This window comes from Panthera uncia, chromosome E1 (assembly GCF_023721935.1).
Source record: "Panthera uncia isolate 11264 chromosome E1, Puncia_PCG_1.0, whole genome shotgun sequence".
Lineage (NCBI taxonomy): Eukaryota > Metazoa > Chordata > Mammalia > Carnivora > Felidae > Panthera > Panthera uncia.
The window spans coordinates 49499481-49524654 of NC_064814.1; the positions used below are offsets into that span (position 1 = coordinate 49499481).

General features: G+C 40.0%; 1 protein-coding gene across 1 annotated transcript in view; it reads left to right on the forward strand.

Moving 5' to 3' along the window:
• Positions 1 to 25174, forward strand: part of PIGL (phosphatidylinositol glycan anchor biosynthesis class L) — a 73602-nt gene that overhangs the window by 3542 nt on the left and 44886 nt on the right. The window contains exon 2 of the mRNA XM_049638079.1: positions 8690 to 8789. Within this exon, the coding sequence (XP_049494036.1) occupies positions 8690 to 8789 (100 nt within the window). The remainder of the gene's footprint in view (positions 1 to 8689; positions 8790 to 25174) is intronic.

The window sequence follows — 25174 nt, forward strand, 5'->3', positions numbered from 1 at the left end:
CATTGTTCTCTCTTGTAATTTTTAAATTACTTTTAATTTTTTAAATTACTTTTAAAATCCCAAACTCATTCAAAAATGTACAGATTCAACATCACCCACACTCCTAATTTATTTTAACATGAAAAACAGGAAACTAATAACTTGTGATACAACATAGTAAAAGCTGTAATGGCATGATAGAGAAAACTGTAGACACAAAATGGCGAAAAGTGTGAATTGTCATCTCAGGGTTTTAGATTAAAGAAACTTCTCCAAAGAGGTTTTCTTTCAAGCTCGTCTTTAAAAATAGGGCTAGGTAGAGGAGACTGGGTGGCTCGGTTGTTTAAGCCTCTGACTTCAGCTCAGGTTGTGATCTCACAGTTCATGAGTTTGAACCCCAAGTCGGGCTCTGTGCTGACAGCCTGGAGCCTGCCTTGGATTCTGTGTGTGTGTGTGTGTGTGTGTGTGTGTGTGTCTCAAAAATAAATAAACATTAAGATTTTTAAGTAACCTCTAGACCCAACCTGGGTCTCAAACTCACAACCCCGAGATCAAGAGTTACACGCTCCCTCCACCAACTCAGCCTGCCAGGCGCCCCTGTATGGCTGTAGCTTTTATACACCATTATCTGGTATGATGAGCCCTCTGATTTGTTGTTCTTTAGGACATGTTTGCTATTTCTGACCTTTTTTCTTCCAAATACATTTCAGAGTAAGTTTGGTCATGTTCAAGGAAAAGTGTCTGGCATTTTTATTGGGATTTCACCAACTCCGTTGATAAGTAAAGGAAAGCTAACATATTTTCCATATAGTCCTTCCCATCTATGATCTTATAGTCTGTCTTTTCATTTACATTGGCCTTCTTTAATGTCTGTTAAATCGTTTTATAATAAGTCTTATATATGTATTGAGACGATTAGTAATTCTGTTCTTTAATCTGTTTCTCATATCCAGAGGCTCTCGTTGCAAATATTATAGTTTTGTTACATTCTCATAGTTTGATGCTCTCTTTATTTCTTTAAACATATTAAATACATCTATCTGCTTCTAATAAATCCAGTGTTTGTAGTCTGTGTGTCTGATTTTGCTCTTTGAGTAACTTATTCTGAGTAACTTGTTTCCAAGTGTATTTTGTGTTTTTTTTTTCCATTGTGAGCACATGTTTCTTGGAACCATATTTATGATAATATTTGGATGATTTATATTTGCTTCAGTCAGGCACCAAAGGGCACTATCTACCTTTGATCACTATAAACCAAAATTTTAGATTGAGATTTTTTTCAGGCTACAGGGGTAGTATAAATTTAGGGCCCAAACCCAAGTGTGTTAGCTGTCTAATGCTGCGTAACAAATTATCTCAAAACCTAGTGGCTTAAAATGATAATTATTCCTTCTCACTCATGGTTCCAAACCGAGCACAGTAGTCTCTACCCCACAATGCTCAGTACCTCAGCTGGCCAACCCAAAGGCCATCGGCCACAACAACAACATATGGTAAATCCGTGTGGCTTGGGCTTCTTCTCAAGCTGGTAGCTGGGTTCCTGGACAAGAACCGAGAGAGAGCGAGCCTGTGCTGGGGGTAGCCACATTGCCTTTTATGGTCTAGCCTTGGAAATCAGGCAGTATCACTTTCACCACGTTCTGTTTGTCAGGACAGTCCTAGGTCCCGTCCAGATTCAAGGAGAGAAATAGACTCAACCTGTTGATAGAGAGCAGCAAGGTTCTCTAAGTGCATGTGGGACTGGAAATATTGCAGTAGCTATTTTTGGAAAACACCCGTGTGCCACACCAAGTGAAGACAAACATGTAGTTAACAATTCTCAAGGGGTTGACATTTTTCTTATTTCCCTTTACACTAGAAGCAGGTCTGACAGAGACCTGTCACCATCTCTGTCTAGAGTGAGTTTTTTTCTAGTTCCCCTGTTGTAAACATGGCCTTTCAAAGGTCCTGTCTTTGTATAGAGGTCTCCTTATTTGTGCCCAATCTTTATCTCCTCCTCTGACTTTAAGCCATAGACAGATACCCTCAAGGCACCCTGGCTTCAGGTGCCCTCCACCTGTCTGGATTTGTGCTTACCTGTTATTTAAGACCTCCAAAGATAGCCCTTACTTTCCTGCTAATTTAGCCATACATTCTAAACCATGTTTGCCTTTTATTTCACGTGCTCAGGTATTCTGTCCTAAGAAGGTCTCTCCAGACATCTGATTCACTTTATTTCCTAAAACAGAACTTAATCAGGTTATTTTTAATATTGCTTTTTAACTATGAATAATTCTTCAACATTTTCCTTATTGAGATATATTTAGACCCAACCTCCAAAGTGTTAGTCTCATTTAACATTTTTCTTTCTGACCTAACACATTTGAGATTTCTTTTTTTAATCTTTTTTAATGATTATTTATTTCTGAGAGAGAGAGAGAGAGAGAGAGAGCAAGCAGGGAAGGGAGAGAGAGAGAGGGAGACACAGATCTGAAGCAGGCTCCAGGCTCCGAGCTCTCAGCACAAGAGCCCCATGCAGGGCTCGAACTTGTGAAATGTGAGATCATGACCTGAGCTGAAGTTGGACGCTTAACCGACTGAGACACCCAGGCACCCCCACATTTGAAATTTCTAAAACAGCCTGATTTTAAATATTAGCTGCAACCTGTTAAGAATGGAATAAATTAGTAATACTTAAAAATATGAGTTCTGCGTACACTGGAAACTAATGTTATACATCAATTACATTTCAATAAAAATCAAACAAAAAATTAAAAAATAATTTAAAAAATAAAATAAATAAAAACATGAATTCTGTTTCTTTAAGGGAGTTACAGGAACTTCAGAACATGACTTAAAGGTTACATATATTTCCAGTCCTAATTTATAAAAATAAATAAAATAAAAATTTCATATTTTTATATTATAAATACACACATATATAAATGAAATAGGTGCTTTTCTCTAAGGTTTAAGTTGATAGGATCTCCATATAATCATGCCAACCAAAGAATACATAGGCATCCAAGGATTAACTGAAAACAATGCTTATTCATAAATGTTGACACTGATGGGTTAACTGATAGGTTAGCTATTTATGAGCATTTTATGTATTTCTAAGCATATATTTACTTACCTTTTTTATAATTAAGCTTAGAATTTATAGGCCAGATAACTTTATACACAACCCCTATTTTGAACTTAACAGTGTATAATAAGCATCTATAAAAATGTTTATGTCTTGCTGAATATTTACCTAATTAAAGAATGCTACATACTTTCCAAGCTTTTGTTTACTTAATAAGTTAGAATTTTAAAGGACTTGCTTAAACTATGAGAAATCATAAAAGAAATGCTAATAAACATCAGAGAAGAAGAAAGAAAATGCAGGAGAGCTAATCTAATAGAGGTGTAGAATGGGAATAATCAAAACAATTCATTTTGAAGAGCTTAGTATTGGAAATACTTGTTACAACTGTTCATTGCAAAGAGTTGGACACTGTTCTCATGCAGTGCATACTTCTAATTCCATGTGATACAAATATGCCTAGATAGTCAGAAAAAGTTTCCCAAATGATTGGCCCTGTTAACGAGGACATATCTGTATGTCACAGATCAGAGAAACTAACAAAAAGTGTTATTTCCCTTAGTGAAATCAATATTAACGCACTCCTTTTAGGAATAATCAGAAAATACAGTATTTACTGTGCCTGAAACTAAGTAACATTGTGTATCAACTCTACCTGAATAAATTTAAAAAAAAAATACAGTACTTACAAGTAGTGTATATTGGTTGATAATAGAGTATGGCAGTGTTTCTCAATATTGGCGGCTTGATATTTTGTTTTTAATGATCTTTTAAAACCTTGTTCTACAGGGGTGCCTGGGTAGCTCAGTCGGTTGAACGTCCGACTTCAGCTCAGGTCACGATCTCACGGCTCGTGAGTTCGAGCCCGGCGTCAGGCTCTGGGCTGATGGCTCAGAGCCTGGAGCCTGCTTTGGATTCTGTGTCTCCCTCTCTCTCTGCCCCTCCCCCATTCATGCTCTGTCTCTCTCTGTCTCAAAAAATAAATAAACATAAAAAAAAAAACCTTCTTCTACAGTTTTGTTTTATTTTTTTTAAGATTTTATTTTTAAGTAATCTCTACAGCCAATGTGGGGCTCATAACCCCAAGATCAAGAGTCGCGTGTTCCACTGACTGAGCCAGCCAGGCATCCCTCTACCAGTTTTAAAGACATAATTTCTGTTTTACAGTGATAACTAGTAACTAAAAGATATTTTTTATTCAATGCAAATCTAATTTTTTTTAAGTTTATTTGTTTATTTTGAGGGAAAGAACGAGCAGGGGAGGGTCAGAGAGAAAGGGGACAGAGCATCCGAAGCAGGCTCTGTGCTGACAGCAGAGAGCCCAATGCAGTGTTCAAACTCACAAACTGTGATATCATGACCTGAGCCCAAAGTTGGATGCTTAACCAACGGACCCACCCAGGCGCCCCATTGCAAATCTAATTTTTAAATATTTTTTATTGTGGAAAATTGGCTATTGTGAATAATGCTGCTGTGAACACAGGTATATAAGTTATCTGTTTGAGTCCCTGTTTTCAGTTGTTGTTGTTGTTTTAGAATATACCTAGGAGTAGAATTGCAGAGTTACATGTTAATTCTTTGTTTAAATTTTTGAGGAATCGCCATCCTGTTTTCCATGGCAGATGTATCATTTTATGTTCCCACCAGCAATGCACAAGGGTGTATTTTCTCCACATCCTCATCTACATCTGTAAGTTTTGTGTTTGTTTTTTGGGGGACTCAAACTCAACAAACCATGAGGTCATGACCCAACCTGAAACCAAGAGTCAGATGCTTAACTGACTGCATCAGATGTCAGCTCAGGTCATGATCTCACATTTCACAAGTTCGAGCCCTGCATGGGGCTCTTGTGCTGAGAGCTCGGAGCCTGGAGCCTGCTTCAGATCTGTGTCTCCCTCTCTCTCTGTCCCTTCCCTGCTTGCTCTCTCTCTCTCTCAAAAACAAATAATCATTAAAAAAAAATTTTTTTTAAGAAATCTCAAATGTGTTAGGTCAGAAAGAAAAATGTTAAATGAGACTAACACTTTGGAGGTTGGATCTAAATATATCTCAATAAGGAAAATGTTGAATTATTCATAGTTAAAAAGCAGCATTAAACAAGCTGAGTTTGTTTTTGCTATAGCCGTCCTAGTGGGTATGAAATGATACCTCATTGTGGTTTTGCCTTAATTTCTCTTACGACTAATGATATTGAGCATCTTTTCATGTGCTTATTGGCCATCTATCTTTGGAAAACCGTTTTCTGTTCAAGTAATTTGACCATTTTTTTTAAGTTTATTTACTTTTTTTAATGTTTATTCATCTTAGAGAGAGAGAGAGAGAGAGAGAGAGAGAGCGCACCCGGGGGAGGGGCAGAGAGATGGGGAGACAGCCTCCCAAGCAGGTTCTATGCTGCCACCACAGAGCCCCGGGTGGGGTTCGAACTCATGAACCTTGAGATATAAACTTAGCCAAGACCAAGAGTCAGACGCTTAACAGACTTGAGCCACAAAGCACCCCAATTCTAGTTTCGTATTTAAAACGTGATTTCTCCAGCTTGATTCTATGGACACATTCTAACGGAAGAGAGTCTAGCTCGTTTGGTTTCAACTTCCTTTAGGGAACCTAGGCCTTTGGGTTCTAAGAACACTGCCCCCTCCTTTTATCTGTCCAACCTAGTGTTGCTAGTTTCTTCTTACTGTCACTAATCTCTGGGCCACTTCACTGGTCCCTGACTGGTCCTCAGATCTTCCACCAGTTATGTATTAAGTTATTTTCATTAAATTCTCACTGATGTAAATATTTGGCTTGGTTTCTGTTTTCCTGGGTAGACCTTAACTGGCCAGAAAGGACCTAAAATCCTTCATTTTACAGTTGAGCAAATGTTGACCTTTTTTTCTTTCAAATACATTTATTTTAAAGTTAACTTGGTCGTGTTCAAGAAAAAAACCTTGCTAGTGTCCTTGAAGCCCAGGAACTTAAGGAATTTCCTCACTGTTCATAAAGTTAGTAGAAAGTATTGCGCCCATGATGTTTCGATCCTCAATCCATTTCTCATTTTAACAACTTAAAACTTACAAGGTAGGGTAACTAAAGGAGTGAAAGAGGGACTTTTTATGGTGTTGTTCCTTTTGATTTTTAATGGTGTAAGTATTTTACCTACTTAGAATAAATTAAATTTTAATTTTAAAGTAAAAAAATGTTTACCTTTATACACTGTGGTGTATAAGTGTGGGTCTTTACAAAATGGCTTTAATTTCCATTAAATGTCATTATGATTACTAGTAATTATTGAGAAATACTAGTTATTACAAGATGGAAGACTTCACTAAGCACAGTTATCCATAAACTTATCACTTACACACACACACACACACACACACACACACACATACACACACACACAGTGTAGTTCTATGTAAACAAATCATTAATCCGATTTTCTGTTTTCTAGAATAATGATCTCCAATGATCTCCTTTTTGGGTCACATTTTCCTACTGATAAAAACTTTTGAGCAAATACTCTCATTATATGTATATTTATTTATAATTATATTAAGTACATGGACCACTGAGTTAATGTGTACATTATGAAACATTAACAAAAGTTAATATTTATGAAGGACAAGGTAAACAAATTAAGAGGAAAAGTTGCAAAGCTTTTCCTCTCCCCAATAGACAGTCTTGTGCATCCCAGTGTGCACCTACCCTACTTGGACACAGTTCGTTGTTGTTGTTGTTGTTGTTTTTGTTGTTGTTGTTGTTGTTGTTGTTGTTGTTGTTATTGTTGCTGCTGCTGCTGTTGTTGTTAATGTTTAGTTATTTTTGAGAGGTAGGGGAGGTGGGGCAGGGGCAGAGAGAGAAGGAGACACAGAATCTGAAGCAGGCTCCAGGCCCCGGGCTGTCAGCGCAGAGCCCAACACTGGGCTCGAATTCACAAATTACTAGATCACGACCTGGCTGGAACCCATGCACTGTGAGATCATGACCTGAGCCGAAGTCAGATGCTTAACCGACTGTGGCCCCCAAGCACCCCTCAACACACTTCTAGAGTGTGTCCTTAAGAGCTGCTGCTAGATCTCAGACGCTTATTCTGTTGAGGTGCCTACATGTTCACCATACTTGGGGGAAATATTTAAAATGACCTCTGACTTCAACTCCCTAACCTATTTTAAGTTCCTTAATTCAAACACAAAGCGATAAACTCCTTAGCCTCCATCCCAAGCAGTTTCTCACAATCCTGAGAGCCTGATGTGCACAGACTCTGGACTTAGGAATCACGTCACTAGAGTACATTAGACTCCTTATCACCAAAGATCAAGGAACCCGGAGATGAAATGGTTGAGGGTATGTAGATAGACTGGAGAGGAGCCTAAGACAGAATGACCGTCCGGTTGACTATAGCTTCTATCTTTTTTTAAAAAAAAGTAAAAAGAAAAAGTTGTGATGAGGACAACACAAAACTATCTGGAGTCTTTTTAGGGTTAGTCCCTTTGTTGGCTACAATGTAATGACTGTCTCCTTCCTGGGTTCAAACAGTTCAAAACTAGCACTGGAATAACCCCTGCCAAAGTTGAAAGGTCTCATGTGGGAGTTAGGGTGCAGGACACCAGGATGACACAAAGTTGAACGAGACTTTGACTTTTAAGGTCAATGACATTTAGCAATTCGTAATCCAATCATGGAGAAAAGTTCATATTTATGAGCACACTGAAAATGATTCCTTGCCAGGGGAAGAACGAAAGCCTTCCCAGAGGGAATGCCATTTGGTCAGGACAATGAAAATTACTGTAATTCAGGAAGAAAGGAAGCGGAGGAGGGGGAGGGTAAAGATAAAGAGGTGGAGGAAAGAGAAAACAGAGGACTGAACTGGATGGATGTGTGCGGTCTCATGTACTCCTCAGGAAAGCCTCCAGAGATGACCATCATCTCCACTTTACAGATGGGGAAACTGTGGCTCAGGAAAGTTAGGTAACGGGCACATATTACACATGCAATTATCTGCTGGAGAGTTGAATTAAGGGGTGCATTAGCTAGACAACTGCTCGTAAATGCAGTTTAAGCGGTACCAAAACTTCCCTGTATATTATTTGTAAGGATACAGGGAAGCTGTACTTACCAGAACCATTCTTAGGAAATAGACTACACGTGTTGGGAAAATAAAGGTTACATAAGCTATTCGGGGCATTGATGTGGTCAAGATCCCTAGGGGCACATTTTCCTGTAATACTTAGGAGTAAGAGCCTCTTCTTTAAATAAATGTTTAACAGATACGGGAGTACTATCAATTTAAAGGGGCCAAACTAATACCGTTCCCAGGTACCTAACTTATTCTGAGTAGTTATAGAAGAATTCCTTTTAAATCTGCTTAACTCCAAAGCCAGTGGTCTTGGCGATGTGCCATACTTCCTGTAGCATGCAACTGAAATGCAGAGAGATAGACAGATGGACAGACAGATAGAAACAGAGGTGGGGAAGGATCAAATGGTACTTCTAAAGACTGGGCTGCCGGTGGTCTCACTGGAGTGAACCTAGTGTATTTTCTTCAATTTTTTATCATAACCACACATTTTTCAGGCAGCTTAAGTCCCTTATAGAACAAGATAAGAATGAGTAAACTGATACATTTCCAGTGTTAAATCTAGGTATATTTGTTACCTCCAGGAAATTACTACAATCAAGGGGAGATTCGTAAGAAAGAACTTTTGCAGAGCTGTGATGTTTTGGGGATTCCACCCTCCAGTATAATGATTATTGACAACAGGTAACGTATTTTTCAAAAATGTAGAAATTCGCTGGCAATAAATATGCAATGGTACGCTCAAAAGACACAAAAAACGAATGTGGGTGTGTAAGAACATCTTATTTGAGAAGTCTACTTAAAATAGTTTCACATTTGTTTTTAAGTGACAGTAACGCAAATAAATGTTTTCAACGTCTGTTCAGATTCTGTCTCTGAAGACAGCTACTTTAATCTTTAAAAAAAAATGTTATGAAATTTTCAAAACTACACAGAAGTATGAAGAACAGTGCCATGAACCCCCGTATGCCTACTCCTAAGCCCAGTTAATTATCAGGTCTTTTTTATTATACTTGCTTCATCTATTCCCCACTTAACAACTTGTATGTGTATGAAGCATTTTTTAAGAAAATCTAGGCCTCAGGTCCTTTCACGCCCACATACTTAGATACACCTCTCTTGAGAAGATAGACATTTTTTTTCCCTATGGTCACAATGCCATCATCATCACCTCTAACAAAATTAATAGCAACAATTCCCTGGTGTCCCCCCAACACCTACCTAATCCATAGATGTTTGTCTAAGTAGCTCACCGTCTTTTTACAGTTGATTTTTTCAAGTCAGGATGTGAACGAGTCCACACGCATAATTGGTTGATACTCTGTTTCATTGCCCCTTCCTCCCTTCCCCACCTTGTCTTTGATTGTTGAGAAAACTTGGTTGTCATACAGGACGTCACACATTCTGGATCTGTCTGCCTGCCTCCTCATGGTATCTGTTCTGTCATCCGTATTTCTTGCAAACTAGAACTTAACTGTAACTTTCAGGGGTGAGAATACTGCATAAACTATACCGTGCACTTCATATAGCATCATTTCAGGGGACACATGCCATCTGATTGTCTCACGGTGACTCCACGATGGATCAGTGAATTCACATGGCAACAGCTGTTCCTTTCATTTTAAAGACCCACACCCGCCTTTCATGTAATGTTTTCACGATTGCCTGAATCACCGTTTAACTAGAAATAGCCGAATGCTGAGTTTCTAAATATCTCCTGCATTCTAAGTATATTAGCTGCAAAGCAAAACTTTATCAACTGGGGCTATTTATTTAATTATCCCAATATATAATTTGATCCAAAAAGACAGCAGGATAAATGCTTAATTCTTTAATTGCCATTTTCAGAATAAGGAGTTGATGCCCTACATACTTCCAGTGGTAATCTGTTGTTTGTTGCTTGGATGGGGAAGGGCACTTTTTCATTTCATTAAGTACCTATGTGTTTTTAGGTATTCAGGGTTTCAGTTTCAGTCATGTTCTTTGATCCTCCGGTTGTCTCATCTGTGACTGTTGAGACTCTTCATGTTAGCCCCTATGTCCTTTGGGTATGACCTCTTCAGTCTTGTAGAATTTGCTTGCTATCAAGGACAACCAGATTTCCCAGCACCTTCTTGTGTTCTTTCCTGCCTCAGTCCTGGCATCAGCCATCCCTCCAAGGAGTTTTGGTGTCTCTTGGGAGGGTGTGGCGTTTAGAGACCATAGCCAGAGTTACTTGAGTGTTTATTTCTATGGTGTTATTTCCTGTGGTTACTTGAACTTCATAGTGGACAGAGCTAGTATATATATATTTGTTTAAGGAAAAAGAAATCAGGAATACTAATGACTGCAATGTAGAGTTAATATTTCAGGGGATTTGTTTAATGCCTTTGATTAATACATCAAATCTCTTTTCTCTTACACTGTAAATCTTGGCTTTTTTTAAATTTTTTTTTAACGTTTATTTATTTTTGAGACAGAGAGAGACAGAGCATGAACAGGGGAGGGGCAGAGAGAGAGGGAGACACAGAATCTGAAACAGGCTCCAGGCTCTCAGCGGTCAGCACAGAGCCCGACGCGGGGCTCGAACTCACGGACCGCGAGATCATGGCCTGAGCCAAAGTTGGACACTTAACTGACCAAGCCACCCAGGTGCCCCATTTTTTTAAATGTTTATTTATTTTTGAGAGAGAGAGAGAGAGCAAGAGGGGAGGGGCAGAGAGAGAGGGGGACAGAGGATCCAAAGCAGGCTCCACGCTGACAGCAGAGAGCCCAATGCGAGGCTCAGGCTTGCAAACCACAAGATCATGACCTGAGCAGAAGTCAGACACTTAACTGACAGAGCCACCCAGGCACCCCTGTAAGTCTTGCTGTTTAACAGGATAAACATAATAATTCTTTCTTTTTTAATCTTTTTTAAAGGATTTTATAAAACATGAATGAAAAAATACTTGAAAAGCAGATATTGAAAATCAAGGCCAAATATAATATGACTGATCAAGATGTCTGTAATTTACTTTAAAATGATTTGGGGGAAAAAATGCATACCTATATAGATTAAACCAAAATAGTACAATATTAACAAGTTGAGCCTTGGTAAAAGGTACATGAGTGTTCATTATACTATTCTTGTTAACTTTTCTGTTTGAAAATTTTTATATAGGGGCGCCTAGGTGGCTCAGTCGGTTAAGCATCCGGCTTCGGCTCGGGTCATGATCTCGCGGTCCATGAGTTGGAGCCCCGCGTCGGGCTCTGTGCTGACCGCTGAGAGCCTGGAGCCTGTTTCAGATTCTGTGTCTCCCTTTCTCTCTGCCCCTCCCCTGTTCATGCTCTGTCTCTCTCTGTCTCAAAAATAAATAAACGTTAAAAAATTTTTTTTTAAATTTTTATATAGAAAAAATGTCAAGTACCATACGACACTCCTTTCTCCTACTATTTTCTGGCATATAAAAATATGTTTTAGTGTCTTATTATTGTTTACTGTATTGTTATTTTAAAAAATCAGAGGTCTATATAACAGCAGCTGGAGTTTGTGAGTATTACTAGCTTTGGGGCTTAAATATCTGTTCTTCACCAGCAACATAGCTTTTGGGATTTACTGTAAATTCGATTGTCCTTGCTTCCTTTTTTTTTTTGAGGTTTTTTTTTTTAATGTTATTGGCTAATGTGCAAGAACAGGATAATACAACTTAAAACATGATGAAGACACAAGTTCCTTTAAGTATAGGCAAAGAAAAAAAAATGATCACCCTCAAAGCATGTAAAAGGCCAAAGTAGTAATTCTGCTGATGTTTTCAATTCATTCCTACAAAACAACATTTACTCTGCCATTTTTATAGGGCACGAGTACTAAATAAGTTACATCATTACTATAACCTGTATCTAGTTATATCATCATTTTCAGATACTGTTTGTCCGGGAGCTGAGCCCCATTTGGATGGTTTACCTATAAGTAGGTAAACACTAACCAATTTCTAGGATGAACTGGTAACTTTACTCAACAGTTGACCTTAACCCTGAGACATATGAGGGAAATCTATAAGGAAGAGATAGCTCATTTGTCTGGTAGGTGGTTTCTGTTATCTACATTCTAGATATACAGCTAAGGACAGGAAGGAAGTGCAAAAGTAGAGGCTGCTATGTCTGTGCACAAAGAAGTTACCATTGGGGCTCCTGGGTGGCCCAGTCAGTTAAGTATCTGACTCTCAGTTTCCGCTCACAATTTGTGAGTTCAAGTCCCACATCAAGCTCTGCGCTGACAGTGCAGAGCCTGTTTTGGATCCTCTATCTCCCTCTATCTCTGCCCCTCACCCCCCCCAAAAATAAATAAATAAACATTATTTAATAAACATTATTCTGACGTCAGAAATATCTGATCTCTAGGGACGTCTGGGTGATTCAGTTGGTTGAGTGTCTGACTTCAGCTCAGCTCATGATCTTGTGGTTCACGAGTTCAAGCCCTGAGTCAGGCTCTGTGCTGACATTTCAGAGCCTGGAGCCTGCTTTGGATTCTGTGTCTCCCTCTCTCTCTCTGCCCTTCCCTTGCTCACGCTCTGTCTCTCTCTCTCTCTCTCTCTCTCTCTCAAAAATAAATAAAACATTTTTAAAAATTAAAAGAAGCAAAAAGAAGAAGGTACCACTGCCCTCACTCACCATTTGTTTATTCCTAGTTTCTGCACCATTTCAACAAAGTCCCAGTTAGACTTTGTTTTTTTACCCTTACAAGATTAGACTGAGTACCCTATTAGATGAAGGAAGGGCGTTACGAGTATAGGCAGGCCTGGGTGAGTCTAATAAGTTACCAGTGAATGATGAATGTGCTGGGATCCATCTAGGCGGCTTCATCAGTAACACACGTCCTCCCACATATGAAGCCATCCAAAAGCAAGATGGCTCCAGGTTGGCTCAACAACATCACCTAGGACCCAAGTGCTTCCCACCCCTCTGTGAGACTGTCTCCATCATGTCAGTAAGCTCCCCTCGTGGTTGCGAGGTGATGGCGACAGCAGCTGCAGGTGTCACACACAGACACAACTGCGTCCCGCCAAAAAGGGGGGAATTTTCCTTCTGCCCATCTGTTTATGTTATGGAGAAAAACTTGGGGTCCCTGACAGACTTTCCCTCAGGTCTCCTGCCCTGCATGGCTCACCACCACCACCACCTCTACCAACTTCTCACCCGCTGTAGTAGCTGCTAGATACCGGCTTCCCCAGTATACGAGTGCTTCGTTTCAGCATCAGGATGCTGGGAATGGCTCTAGGTAGGGGGAGAAAAATGCTCATTTCGCCTCACTGTCTTGCAAAGACTGTATGCTTTATACCCCACATAGCCTCGTGGTTTTGTTTGGTTAGCGGAGGTCTAGGGGATTGGCCTAGGCTGGGGCTTCCTTACAGGACTGCGTAGGACGCAGAGATGTATTTCAAGTGTCCAATCCATAGCAAGGAACCAAAGGTAGGTTAAGCAGAGATAAACAAAGGAAAACAGGCCTAAAAGACAGAATAGGTTCTGTGGGGAGCACCTGGAAAACTGCTCACATCTCTGGAAGATCCACAGCAGGGCCGAGGGAAGGGAAGAAACTATAAATGGCACTAAGTTGAGTAAGACCACTTTGGTGAGAAACTTCCAGCAGATTGTTAGGCTTAGATTGTCTCCATGCATTGTCTATGAGCTGAGTCACTCTCCCTGGGTTTCCTTTTTCATTTCAGTACCTGCTTTACTTAGCGGCTTCCTCCCACAATGGGAAAAGGGGGAGGTAGGAAAGTTTAGATGAGCAGTAAATAAAATAGCCCTGGCAGGACATGCATCTCTTACCGTTTGAACCTTCATGGCATCACAACAGAAACAGAAACAATGAGTAGCGGAGACAGAGCACCAGCTGTGTGTCTTAGAATGATCCCTCTGACGACTCGGAGGAGGATAGAATGGATTAAAGAGATTGGGACCATAGACAAGTCCGTCTTGTGCATTGGTCCTGATGAAAGGAGAATGTCTCAATGTATTTTATTTTCTCTAATGTTTTTATTTATTTTTGACAAAGCAGGGGAGGGGCAGAGGATCCGAAGCAGGCTCTAAGCTGACAGCAAAGAGCCCAAAGCAGGACTCTCGAACTCACAAACCACGAGATCATGACCTGAGCCCAAGCTGATGCTTAACTGACTGAGCCACGCAGGTGCCCCTGAGAATGTCTCAATTTAGAGTGCAGCACATGTAAGAGAGAGATGAGGGGATGAATTCGAGTCTTATTTAAGAGGTTTAAATCGCAGGATTTGAAGAAAGAAGAAATCAGGGATAATGGAAATTATAGGCCTAGAGATCTAGGTGGATAAAGATTAGCTGGCATAGTTTGCGAAGGAGAAGAATTGGGTTATGGAAAAGAACAGATTAGACATCCTTAGCACATAGGAGAATTGAAACTATCAGAGTGGATGCAATTGCCCTTAGATCAGTGGGACAAGAAGAGAATATGGAGATCAGGCACGGCAAGAAGAGAAAACCACATGCAATGAATGATGAGAATTATGTGTTTGGTGTCGTGTAACCTCAGGGGTGGGAATAGGGAAACTTAAACAAAATTAGCATCAGATGGTGTCAAGAATGCTGCATCCTACTTTTTTTTCCCCCAAGTCATTAAATCGTCCTTAGAATCAAGGGTGCCTGAGTGGCTCAGTCGGTTTAGGGTCCGACTTCAGCTCAGGTCACTATCTCACAGCTTATGGGTTCGAGTCCCACATCAGGCTCTGTGTTAACAGCTCAGAGCCTGGAGCCTGCTTTGGATTTTGTGTCTCCCTCTCTCTCTGCCCTTCCCATACTCATGCTCTGTCTATCCATAATAAATAAACATTAAAAATAATTGTTTAAATCATCCTTAGAATCATTGTAAAGATGTGATCACAGGATGTACTATAACTTAATTAACATACTCCTGATATTGAATATTTCCATTTTTCCAATATTTAAGTATTTTAAAATCTGTTAATAAATCGTTGAAGGTCTGGCCCTTTCCTTAGGTAGATTCCCAGATGATGAATTACTGAGAAAAAAAAGACAGGACTTCATGCAGTTTTCTCCATCCGGGTACCAAAAACGTTCATAACTAAGGTCATTTTGGCTCATCTTTTTTTTTTGTTATTGTTATGAATAAGACTTTTTCTGATATATTTTCTAATACTTCACCACTGGTATGGAAAAGATTTACTGATTTTTATGTGTATTTTGTTAATAGCCATCCACATATGAAACTTTAAAAAGCCTAACAGCCTTTCACTTGATTCTTTTAGTGTTATGGGTAAATCATCTGCAAATAATACTAATATAGTCTTCCATTTTTCCACGTATGCCTCTTATTTATGTTCCAATTCTTATTGCTTGGAGCGGAGTTTCTTAGACTATGTTAAACAGTTGTGGTAAGAGCATTCATGATTTGACTGAGAATGCATCTAGTGTTTTACCATTAGCTGTGTTGGCTGCTGGTTATGAAATATATTCTATATTGTGTTAGGGATTTTTGTTGGGAATCGACCTTCATTGGGTTAGATTGGGGGGCTCCTGTTCATTTCAGTACCCTACAAAGGGATAAGAAAAAAGTTTCAGGGGCGCCTGGCCGGATCAGTTGAAGAGCATGTGACTCTTTTTTTTTTTTTTTTAAGTTTATTTATTTATTTTTGAGAGAGACAGAGACCGCATGAGTGGGGAAGAGCAGAGAAAGAGAGAGAATCCCAAGCAGACTCTGTGCTGCCAGCTGCAGAGCCCTATAGGGGGCTCAAACCCATGAACCACAAGATCATGACCCAAACCAAAACCAAGAGTTGGGCGCTCAACCAACTGAGCCACCCATGTGCCCAGAGCATGCAACTCTTGATTTGGGGGTTGTGAGTTTGAGCCCCACATTGGGTATAGAAATTACTAAAAAAATAAATAAGCTTGTAAAAAAGAAAAAACCTGTTTCAATTTATTCTCCATTTTACTTGACTCAGGGTAAACTATTGGGATCGTCATGGGGTAATTTCCTCTCTTATCTATGCCAGTAGGTTCTGTAATGCATACTGTAATTATAGTGACGCGTATTCTGTCAGTGTATGTTGTGATTTCTTTGCTCACTATTAAGATAAATAATAATATGAATGGGCTTGTGCTCAGGCACCCGTATTATACACACAGACTTCCTCCTGTGCAGTATCTGCTTTGGCCCAGCAACGCAAGATGTTTTCTCAGGGCCAGGTCAGAGTTGTGAAAACTGCCCTCAAACCAAAGGTCATTACTCTCATCCTCTATCTTAATTTATTAATTTTTTCATATATATTCTGAAGAGCATGCAGCTTCAGCAACATCCCCTACTTGTGAAATGCTACAGTGGAAGGGTAGTAAACTTGTCAAAAATAAACACTTAAAGAGACACCTAGGTGGCTCAGTCAGTTAAGCGTCTGACTTCGGCTCAGGTCGTGATCTCACGGTTCCTGAGTTTGAGCCCCGTGTTGGGCTCTGCACTGACAGTGGGGAGCCTGCTTGGGATTCTCTCTCTCTTCTTCTCTCTCTACCCCTCTCCCACTCATGCTTTTTCTCTCTCTCAAAGTAAATAAATAAACTTATAAAAATAAATATATTTAAAAAATAAATACTTCAAGAAGCCAGTTTGAAGATTTGAGGGAACTGTGTGTCTTAGTCAACTCAGGCTACCATACCCAAGCACCATGGCCTGTGTGCCTTAGACAAAAGAACTTTATTATCTCACAGTTCTGCAGGCTGGAACTTCCAGATTAAGGTCCAGCAGCACCAAGTTTCTGCAGAGGGTTCGCTTCTTGGCTTGCAGATGGCTGACTTCTTCCTGTACGTTCACACGGAGAGGAGTGAGAGAAATTTCTCTCTCGTTCTCCACTTACGAGGTCACCAGTCCTGCAGGATTAGGGCTCCACCATTATGACCTCGCTTAACCTTAATTACTTCCTAAAAACCCTGTCTCTAAATACAGTCACATTGGAGGTTAAGGGTTCCAACACATGAATCTCAGGAGGACGCAACTCAGTCCCTAGCAACTCGCAAGCTGTATTCACTCTTTCCGACTCTCATTTCACAGCCCAGAAAAAGCAGGGTTTTGGAATCTTACTTTAGGATATTCAGAGGAGCCAAAGAATTTGGGGGAGGAAGAGAAAGGGAAGTTTTATGGAGGACCTACACTCATAATAATAATGATAAGTATAGGGGCGCCTGGGTGGCGCAGTCGGTTAAGCGTCCGACTTCAGCCAGGTCACGATCTCACGGTCCGTGAGTTCGAGCCCCGCGTCAGGCTCTGGGCTGATGGCTCGGAGCCTGGAGCCTGTTTCCGATTCTGTGTCTCCCTCTCTCTCTGCCCCTCCCCCGTTCATGCTCTGTCTCTCTCTGTCCCAAAAATAAATAAAAAACGTTGAAAAAAAAATAATAATGATAAGTATAGAGTCAGCCATTACCGTCAGTGCCAAAAACCATATTAAACACATGATCTCACTTAATCCTCAGTCTCATCCAATTACTTTTCCCATGTCGTAGATAAGAAACCAGTGATGTAGGGAGAGGTGGAGTGATTTGCCTGAGGTCATCCAGCTAGTTAGTGCTGGAGCTGGCATTTGAACTGAAGCACTCCGTCTCTGGAACCCCGGCTTCAACCATCATATCTTACATCTACCCCATGCCACACACATACTTTGACAAAGGTCATCTCCTTTGAGTCTTTGACTAACTGTCCAAAATAGGTTTCCTTATCCTTTATTTGTTTCACATGAAGAAACTAAAGGTCAGACGGATTAAGAGAATTCTCTGCGGTCACCCATTTAATAAATGGCAGTGCTGGGATTCAAAAACAGAAAAGAAGACGGAATTGATCCCTGCCTTTCTGCAGGAAAGTAGGTCAGCCATTTGTTACTGTATTTGAAAGACCCGTGTGTATTTAAGAGTACATTGAGTTGGCATTGTGTGTGGTCAGTTCCTTTTTCCATTGTTCTGAACCTCCTTGCTGGATCTCAGGGAAACACTTAGCCAGAGGAGCTCACCCAAGTAAATCACTTACAGAGGGAAAAAATATTCAGTTGTCAAGAAAAGAAGGCATAATCTCAGGCATTAGGCAACAAATGGATACTTTCGGTAACTTTACCCAGGTCTTAATACCTCGGGGTTCTGCTGATTTATTGAGTCATACGATATTTAAATGTATATTGTTAACAGATACATATTAAATGCCTGGAATGGGCAAGGCCCTGTGCTAGATATTGAAGAAAGAGAACAGTTCAAGGTATAGGAGCTTGGCTAATAGAAGTTGGCCTGATAGTCATGGCTCCTTTAGCGATGGAAAGCTATCTCACTGTGCACGTATGCTAACGTTCAGGCCTACAATGGAGATCGGAGACCCTCTCTGGGGTACTTGGGAATTGCATGTGACTGGGAAATGCAACCTACAGATTTCCTCCTCATTTGGCTGTGCTTCTTAATATATTAGAAGAGTCCATAGAATTATTTTGTTTATATTTTTCAAAACAACAAAAAACACATGTATATTTTGTATGCATAGATAATTTCTAAAAAGATGCGTCCGAGACTTCTTAATAGTAGCTACTCCTTAATTGGGGCAGGGAAGAGCGATACTTTCGCTTTTTAATTCTGCAGAATTCTGTACAGTTGGATTTCTTTTTTCTTTTAGGAAGCCTATATTTCTAAATTTTATATATATTTAAAGACTACCCCACATGCCTAATAAAATATTCTTCCATCTCTACTTAAGTTCTATCCATACAAGTGAATGCGAAATTAGAAATAATTCTGTGGAGGCACCTGGGTGGCTCAGTCAGCTGAGCGTCTGACTTTGGCTCAGGTCATGGTCTCACAGCTCGTGAATTCGAGCCCCGCGTTGGGCTCTGTGCTGACAGCTTGGAGCCTGGAGCCTGCTTCGGATTCTGTGTCTCCCTCTCTCTCTGCCCCTAACCCACTCGCATTCTGTCTCTGTCTCTCTCAAAAATAAGTAAACATTAACAAGAAATTTAAAAAAAAAGAAATAATTCTGTGTACATTGTGATGAGATTTGATGTGATAAATTCAAAGCATAGAATGGAATTCTTTGAAAATATAACAATACTTTTAAGCCTTTTTATAAGCACCATGGTCTTTTCATGAGCCTCGTTCTGGGGGGTAAGTGGGGAGAAAGTCAGATACAGGGCTCCAAAGTGCTCTGACTGGAAAGGGTGGGGGTTCAAGGGAGACCTGATCGGGATGGAATAAAACAAAGCTGATACCCCCCACCCAGTGATAACCCATGCCCATTAAAGTGCCCTGGGGCCCAATGACCTATTGTTAGGCAAGATTTGCAAGGTCTCAAAGCTTTTCGTGGTCTGAGCCCTATCTCCCTGCTTATACCCACATCACATCTATTCCCATGACAAAAAAAGGCACAGCACAGTACCCAGTCTATGTTGAGGCTCACATCTAGGCAGGGCCTCAGAATGTACCAGGCTTTCTTATGCATCGACACATTTGCCTCTCCCTCTAGCAGGCTTCCTCCCTTCCTAACACCCATCTGGTCCCTCTAGCAAACGCCTATTCCTCCTTCAACCTCAGCTCAAGGGTTAAGTTAGAATCCTGTGGCATCGCTGATTTGCCCAGATTTTTTGTGGGCACTTTCATTGCATTCTCATTGTCCCATTCTATCCTGGCATGCACACTGATTTTTTACTCTCTGCCATAAGCCCCAAATTCTGTTGTAATCCTTGATACATAGTGGTTGCTCAAGACATGTTTGTTAAATAAATGAATGATTCATTCCACTTATACCATAAGCTTTCTGTCTGTGGCCAGCATGTAAAGGTGTGGTCTCCAAGACCTGAGTGATGTCTATACATCCCAACCCCCTTTCCTCACTTTTTCTCTCCTCGCTTTCTTTAGTGAAATTGTTTTCACTTTCTTTAATTAAGTAAAAACAGTCTAGGTCCCTGCCTTGCAGAGTTATTTTTAATTTTCTAGGAAGTGTAGATGAGTACTTTCGCTTGGAAGAATTTTTCTACAGCTCTTTATTTTGCCATTTTATTTTATTTTTTTTTTAATTTTTTTTTAATGTTTATTTATTTTTGAGATAGAGACAGAGCATGAACGGGGGAGGGTCAGAGAGAGAGGGAGACAGAATCTGAAACAGGCTCCAGGCTCCGAGCGGTCAGCATAGAGCCCGACGCGGGGCTCGAACTCACGGACCGCGAGATCATGACCTGAGCCGAAGTCGGACGCTTAACCGACCGAGCCACCCAGGCGCCCCTATTTTGCCATTTTATAGATTCGGCTCCACTTTGTTCTAAGGTCGCAGCACAATAAAAATCTCATCTCTCCCAGTGCTTGTCTTAACATCAGTTTGACATTAACAAGCCCAAGACTTCTACAGACTAATTTTAGCTTCACAGGGAAATAGAATCCAGTACCTACTAGGAAACATAAATGAGTCTGGCTTGCTAGCAGTTCCTGGAAGTCTTTGTGTTTTCCAATAAATCCATACAAATCACACAGTGAAAAAGAAGCCACAAAGCAGAGTCTGGGACAATTGGGGTCGTGTTGGCAATTAAACCCCCTCTCCTCCCGAGCCCCTAAGAGCCTTCCCACTACAAAAAATAAAAAATAAAAAAAAGACCATATGCTGGCTGCCAAAGTAGATCTGACCAAGCATCCTCTCACTGTAAGAGATTAAAATAAAGCCTGCTGCAGTTCTTTCCTCCAAACACACAAAGAAGTGACTGGGCTGAGGCTCAAGGGCACGGTTCCAGTCCCAGTTGGCAAGAGCAAGTCAGGGCTCCCATCCTCCCAGAAGGCGCAAAGGACAACAATGTTTCCTAGAAAAGAAACCAGGGATGGAGACCGAAGTAGCCCCAGCTGATATGGGGCTATTATGTGAAAAGTGAAAGCGGCTTCAGTACTGCTTCAAAGGCAGATTATTCTAGAACAGAAGGGAGGTTTTCAGTGACAAGACTGGGGGAAGCAATGCAAAAGAAGTAAAGCGGGACCAGAGAGCAGCGGCCTTAACCAAGCATGCATTTGTGTCTACTCTCATTCCTCGGGAGAGGTTACGAATATACAATAAAAATAGAGGATTCAAGGTGGGGTGCCCGGCTGGTGCAGTCCCAGGAGCGTGCAACTCTTGATTTCGAGGGTGTAGATCCGAGCTCCACGTTGGGTGTAGAGATTACTTAAATAAATAAATCAGTAAACTTAAAAAAAAAAAAAAAAGGATTCAAGGTGACTGTATATTGTGGTATTTATTACAGCCCTATTTCTAATAGCAAGAAATTGGTAACAACGTAATGTAGCAGTATATGATGAATTACATGGCCGTGCTACAGAGCATTAAACCACAATTTTCTAGTAGCCCAGGAAGATATTCATAATATAATACTGAGTTTTAAAAAGGAGTATATACTTTGTTTATGCTTTTCGGTATTTTTTTCATCGTTTTGATAATGAGCATATGTTAGTTATAAACCAAAAGTTCCAATAATTTTAAACTATATTATTTCTAAGTGGATATTGTTCAGCCTTTATATTAAAAAAAAAGAAATTTGAATAGGGTTGCCTGGGTGGCTCAGTCGGTTCAGCGGCTGACTTTAGTTCAGGTCATAATCTGGCAGTTCGTGAGTTCAAGCCCCGCATAGGGCTCCGTGCTGACAGCTCAGAGCCTGGAACCTGCTTCAGATTCTGTGTTTCCATCTCTCACTGCCCCTCCCCTGCTCATGCTCTGTCTCTCTCAAAAATGAATTTAAAAGAAAAACATTAAAATTAATTAATTAATTAATTGTTCCCATTATATTATTACTTTTATTTTGTCAAGGTTTATGACACGTTCTTTTCAAAAACCACTATTCCCAGGGGCATCTGGGTGACTCAGTTGGATAAGTATCCAATTCTTGATCTCTGCTCAGGTCTTGATCTCAGGGTCATGAGTTCAAGCCCCAAACTGGGCTCCACACTGGGCACGGAGCCTACTTAAAACACACACACACACACACACACACACACACACACACACACCACAAAAAAAAAAAAAAAAAAAGAAACAAAACCCTCTATTCCCTTAGTTGTTTCTTTCCCTGTCATAGAACATTTTCTTCTGCCTGGATACCAACTGATTTTCTTTATCCTTGTAGTTTCAGAACTTCACCATGTTGTGTTTGGCATTGATTGTTCTAAATTGAGTTTTCTTAGGGTATGGTAGGCCTTTCAATCTGTAGATTCCATTTTATCTCTCTGTTCCATTTGCTTTGTCTTTTTTCTTCAGAAACCCTAATTTCTGTGTGTTGGATCTACTTTGTCTTTCTTTCACAACTCTCTTCTCCTCTATGATCTGTTTGTCAGTGTCCCTTTTAATTTTGAGATCTCTTCAACATTCCCATCATGTTTCTCACTTTATTTCGAATAGTTGTTTTTCCCTGCCTATTTGCCAAGCTACACTAGCTTCCATTTCTGTTATGCAAAAACCCCTTCTTGAAACCCTTAAATCTCTTCTTTAAGCCCTTTTGTTTTGTTTTCTTTTGTTTTAATATCGTGTTTTAATGCTTTGACATCCTGGAAGATATTTTGGAATTATATAGGTTTTTCAGCTGCTTTTCGCTTACATTCTTTTCTCCTTCCTTCTTTTTTCTATTGTTTTTAAAGTTGTCATGCATAGGGGATACCCCCCCCCGCCCCCCGTTGGTTGCTTTCGGATTGTTTCCTATGTTTGAGTAGGGCCAGCTACCTACAGGAAAACAGTATTGGAGAGGCAGAAGAGGGTTCAGGTATCAAGCTGGGGCCATCTGAAGCTTCTGCTGAATCTTATTATCTACAGTAACTCTTTTTTTTTTTTTTTAGTTTCTATTTATTTTGAGAGAGAAAGAAAGAACAAGTCGGAGAGGGGCAGAAAGAAAGAGAATCCCAAGCAGGCTCCACATCACGCATAGAGCCGGATGCAAGGCTCGAACTCATGAACTTCAAGGTCATAACCTGAGTGGAAACCAAGAGTCAAGACACTTAAGTGACTGAGCCACCCAGGTGCCCCTCAGCTCAGGTCTTGATCTCAGGGCTGTGAGTTTGGGCCTCATGCTGGGCTCTGCACTGGGTGTGAAACCACTTAAAAAATAATAATAATAAAATGCAAGTCTTATAGACAAATAATGTTAATGACCAGAGGAAAGGTTATTAGTTCAGTCCTTCAGATGGCTTCCTCAGAGCACCAAGTTCCAAGAAATAATTTTTGGTCGTTTGTGGAATGTTCTAGAGAACACTTGGGATAAGAAAAATTGCAGCTGCCTATATATGTTGCAATCTAAGATGATGTGGTGCTACATCTGCTAGTTTGGTAAAACTGTCATAGCTAGTTAGACCTTGTCCCCAAGGCTGATATACAGCTTAACTGGCCATTTCTGTATTTAAAAGATTTGTAGGCTTTACCCTTTTTTAATTCTCTTTTTTTTCTTTCTCTCTTCCTTTTTCTCTTTCTCTCCCTCTTTCTTTCTCCCTTTCTCTCTCCCTTTCCTTCTTTCTTTCTTTCTTTCTTTCTTTTAATAATACTTGCTATCTTCACATATATAGTCAATTAATTTTCAACAATAGAGCCAAGACAATTGAATAAGGAAAGAATACTCTTTTTAAAAATGATGCTGAAAAACTGGATATCCACATGCAAAAAAAAACCCAAGTTGGACTCCTTCTTCATGCCATACACAAAAATTATTCAGAAAGACATAAATATAAGAGCAAAAATATAAAACTCTTAAAAGAAAATATAGAAATGAATCTGCATGAGCTTTGGTTTGGCTGCAGTATCTTAGGTAAGACACCAAAAGCACAAGCAGTAAAAGGAACAATAGACAAATTGGAGTCATCAAAATTGAAAACTTTTCTGCATTAGAGAACATTATCGACGGGTGCCTGGCTGGCTCAGTCAGTTAAGCATTTGACTCTTGGTTTCAGCTCAGGTCGTGATCCCAGGTTCATGAGATAGAGCCCTGCGTCGGGCTTCAAGCTGTCAGCTTGGAGTATCTCTCTCCCTCTCTCTCTCTCTGTGTCTCCCCCACTTGCTTGCTTGTGTGTGCTCTCTCTCTCTAAATAAATAAATTAATTAATTAATAACATTTAAAATAAATAAATAAAAAGGGAAATACCAGGTGTTGACAAGGATGCTGAGAAATCGGAACCCTCATCCATGGCTGGTGGGAATGTAAAATGGTGTAACCACTATGGAAAATAGTTTGGTGATTCCTCAAAAAAATTAAGCATAAAATTACCATTACTCAGCAATTCTCCTACAAAAATGCCTAAAAGAGTTAAAAACAGATATTCAAGCAAAAACTTATACATGAAAAAAAAAAAAAAAAAAAGTCCTCCATAATCATCACAACAACATTCACAATAGCCCAAAGGTAAAAACAACCCAAATGCCCATCAGCTGGTGAGTAGATAAACTAAATTCGGTGGAGTCATACATTGGAATATTATTCAGCTACAAAAAGGAATGAAGTATTTATTCATGTTCCAGCCTGAATGAACCTAGAAAACATTATGCTTAGTGAAAAAAAGCCAGATACAAAAAGCCACACATGCATGCTTCCGTTTATTTTAAATGTCTAGAATTGGCAAACCCGCAGAGACAGAAAGTGGAACAGTGGTTGCCAGGGGGCTGGAGGGAGAGGGAAATGGGGAGTGACTCACGATGGGGTTTATTTTTGAGGTGATGAAAATGTTTATTTGTGGGACGGTTGCACAACTCTGTGAATATACTAAAAAAAAAAAAATGAATTGTACACTTTAAATGAGTGAATTCTATAGTATGTGAATTATATCCCGATAAAGCTGTTATTAAAATAATAGTAACACATGCTCATTGTAAAAACAAACAGTACAAAAATATATCAAGTGAGAAAATGAATGTTTCCCCATCCACTTCTCTCCTCAGAGAAAACCATTGTTCACTATTTGGTGTATAGATTTGCATACCTTCAATAGTTTGCAAATGTGTATATTTACATACAAACACACGGTCTTTTTAATGCTTATTTACTTATTTTGAGAGAGAGAGAGCATGAGCAGGGGAGGGGCAGAGAGAGGGAGAGAGAGAATCCCAA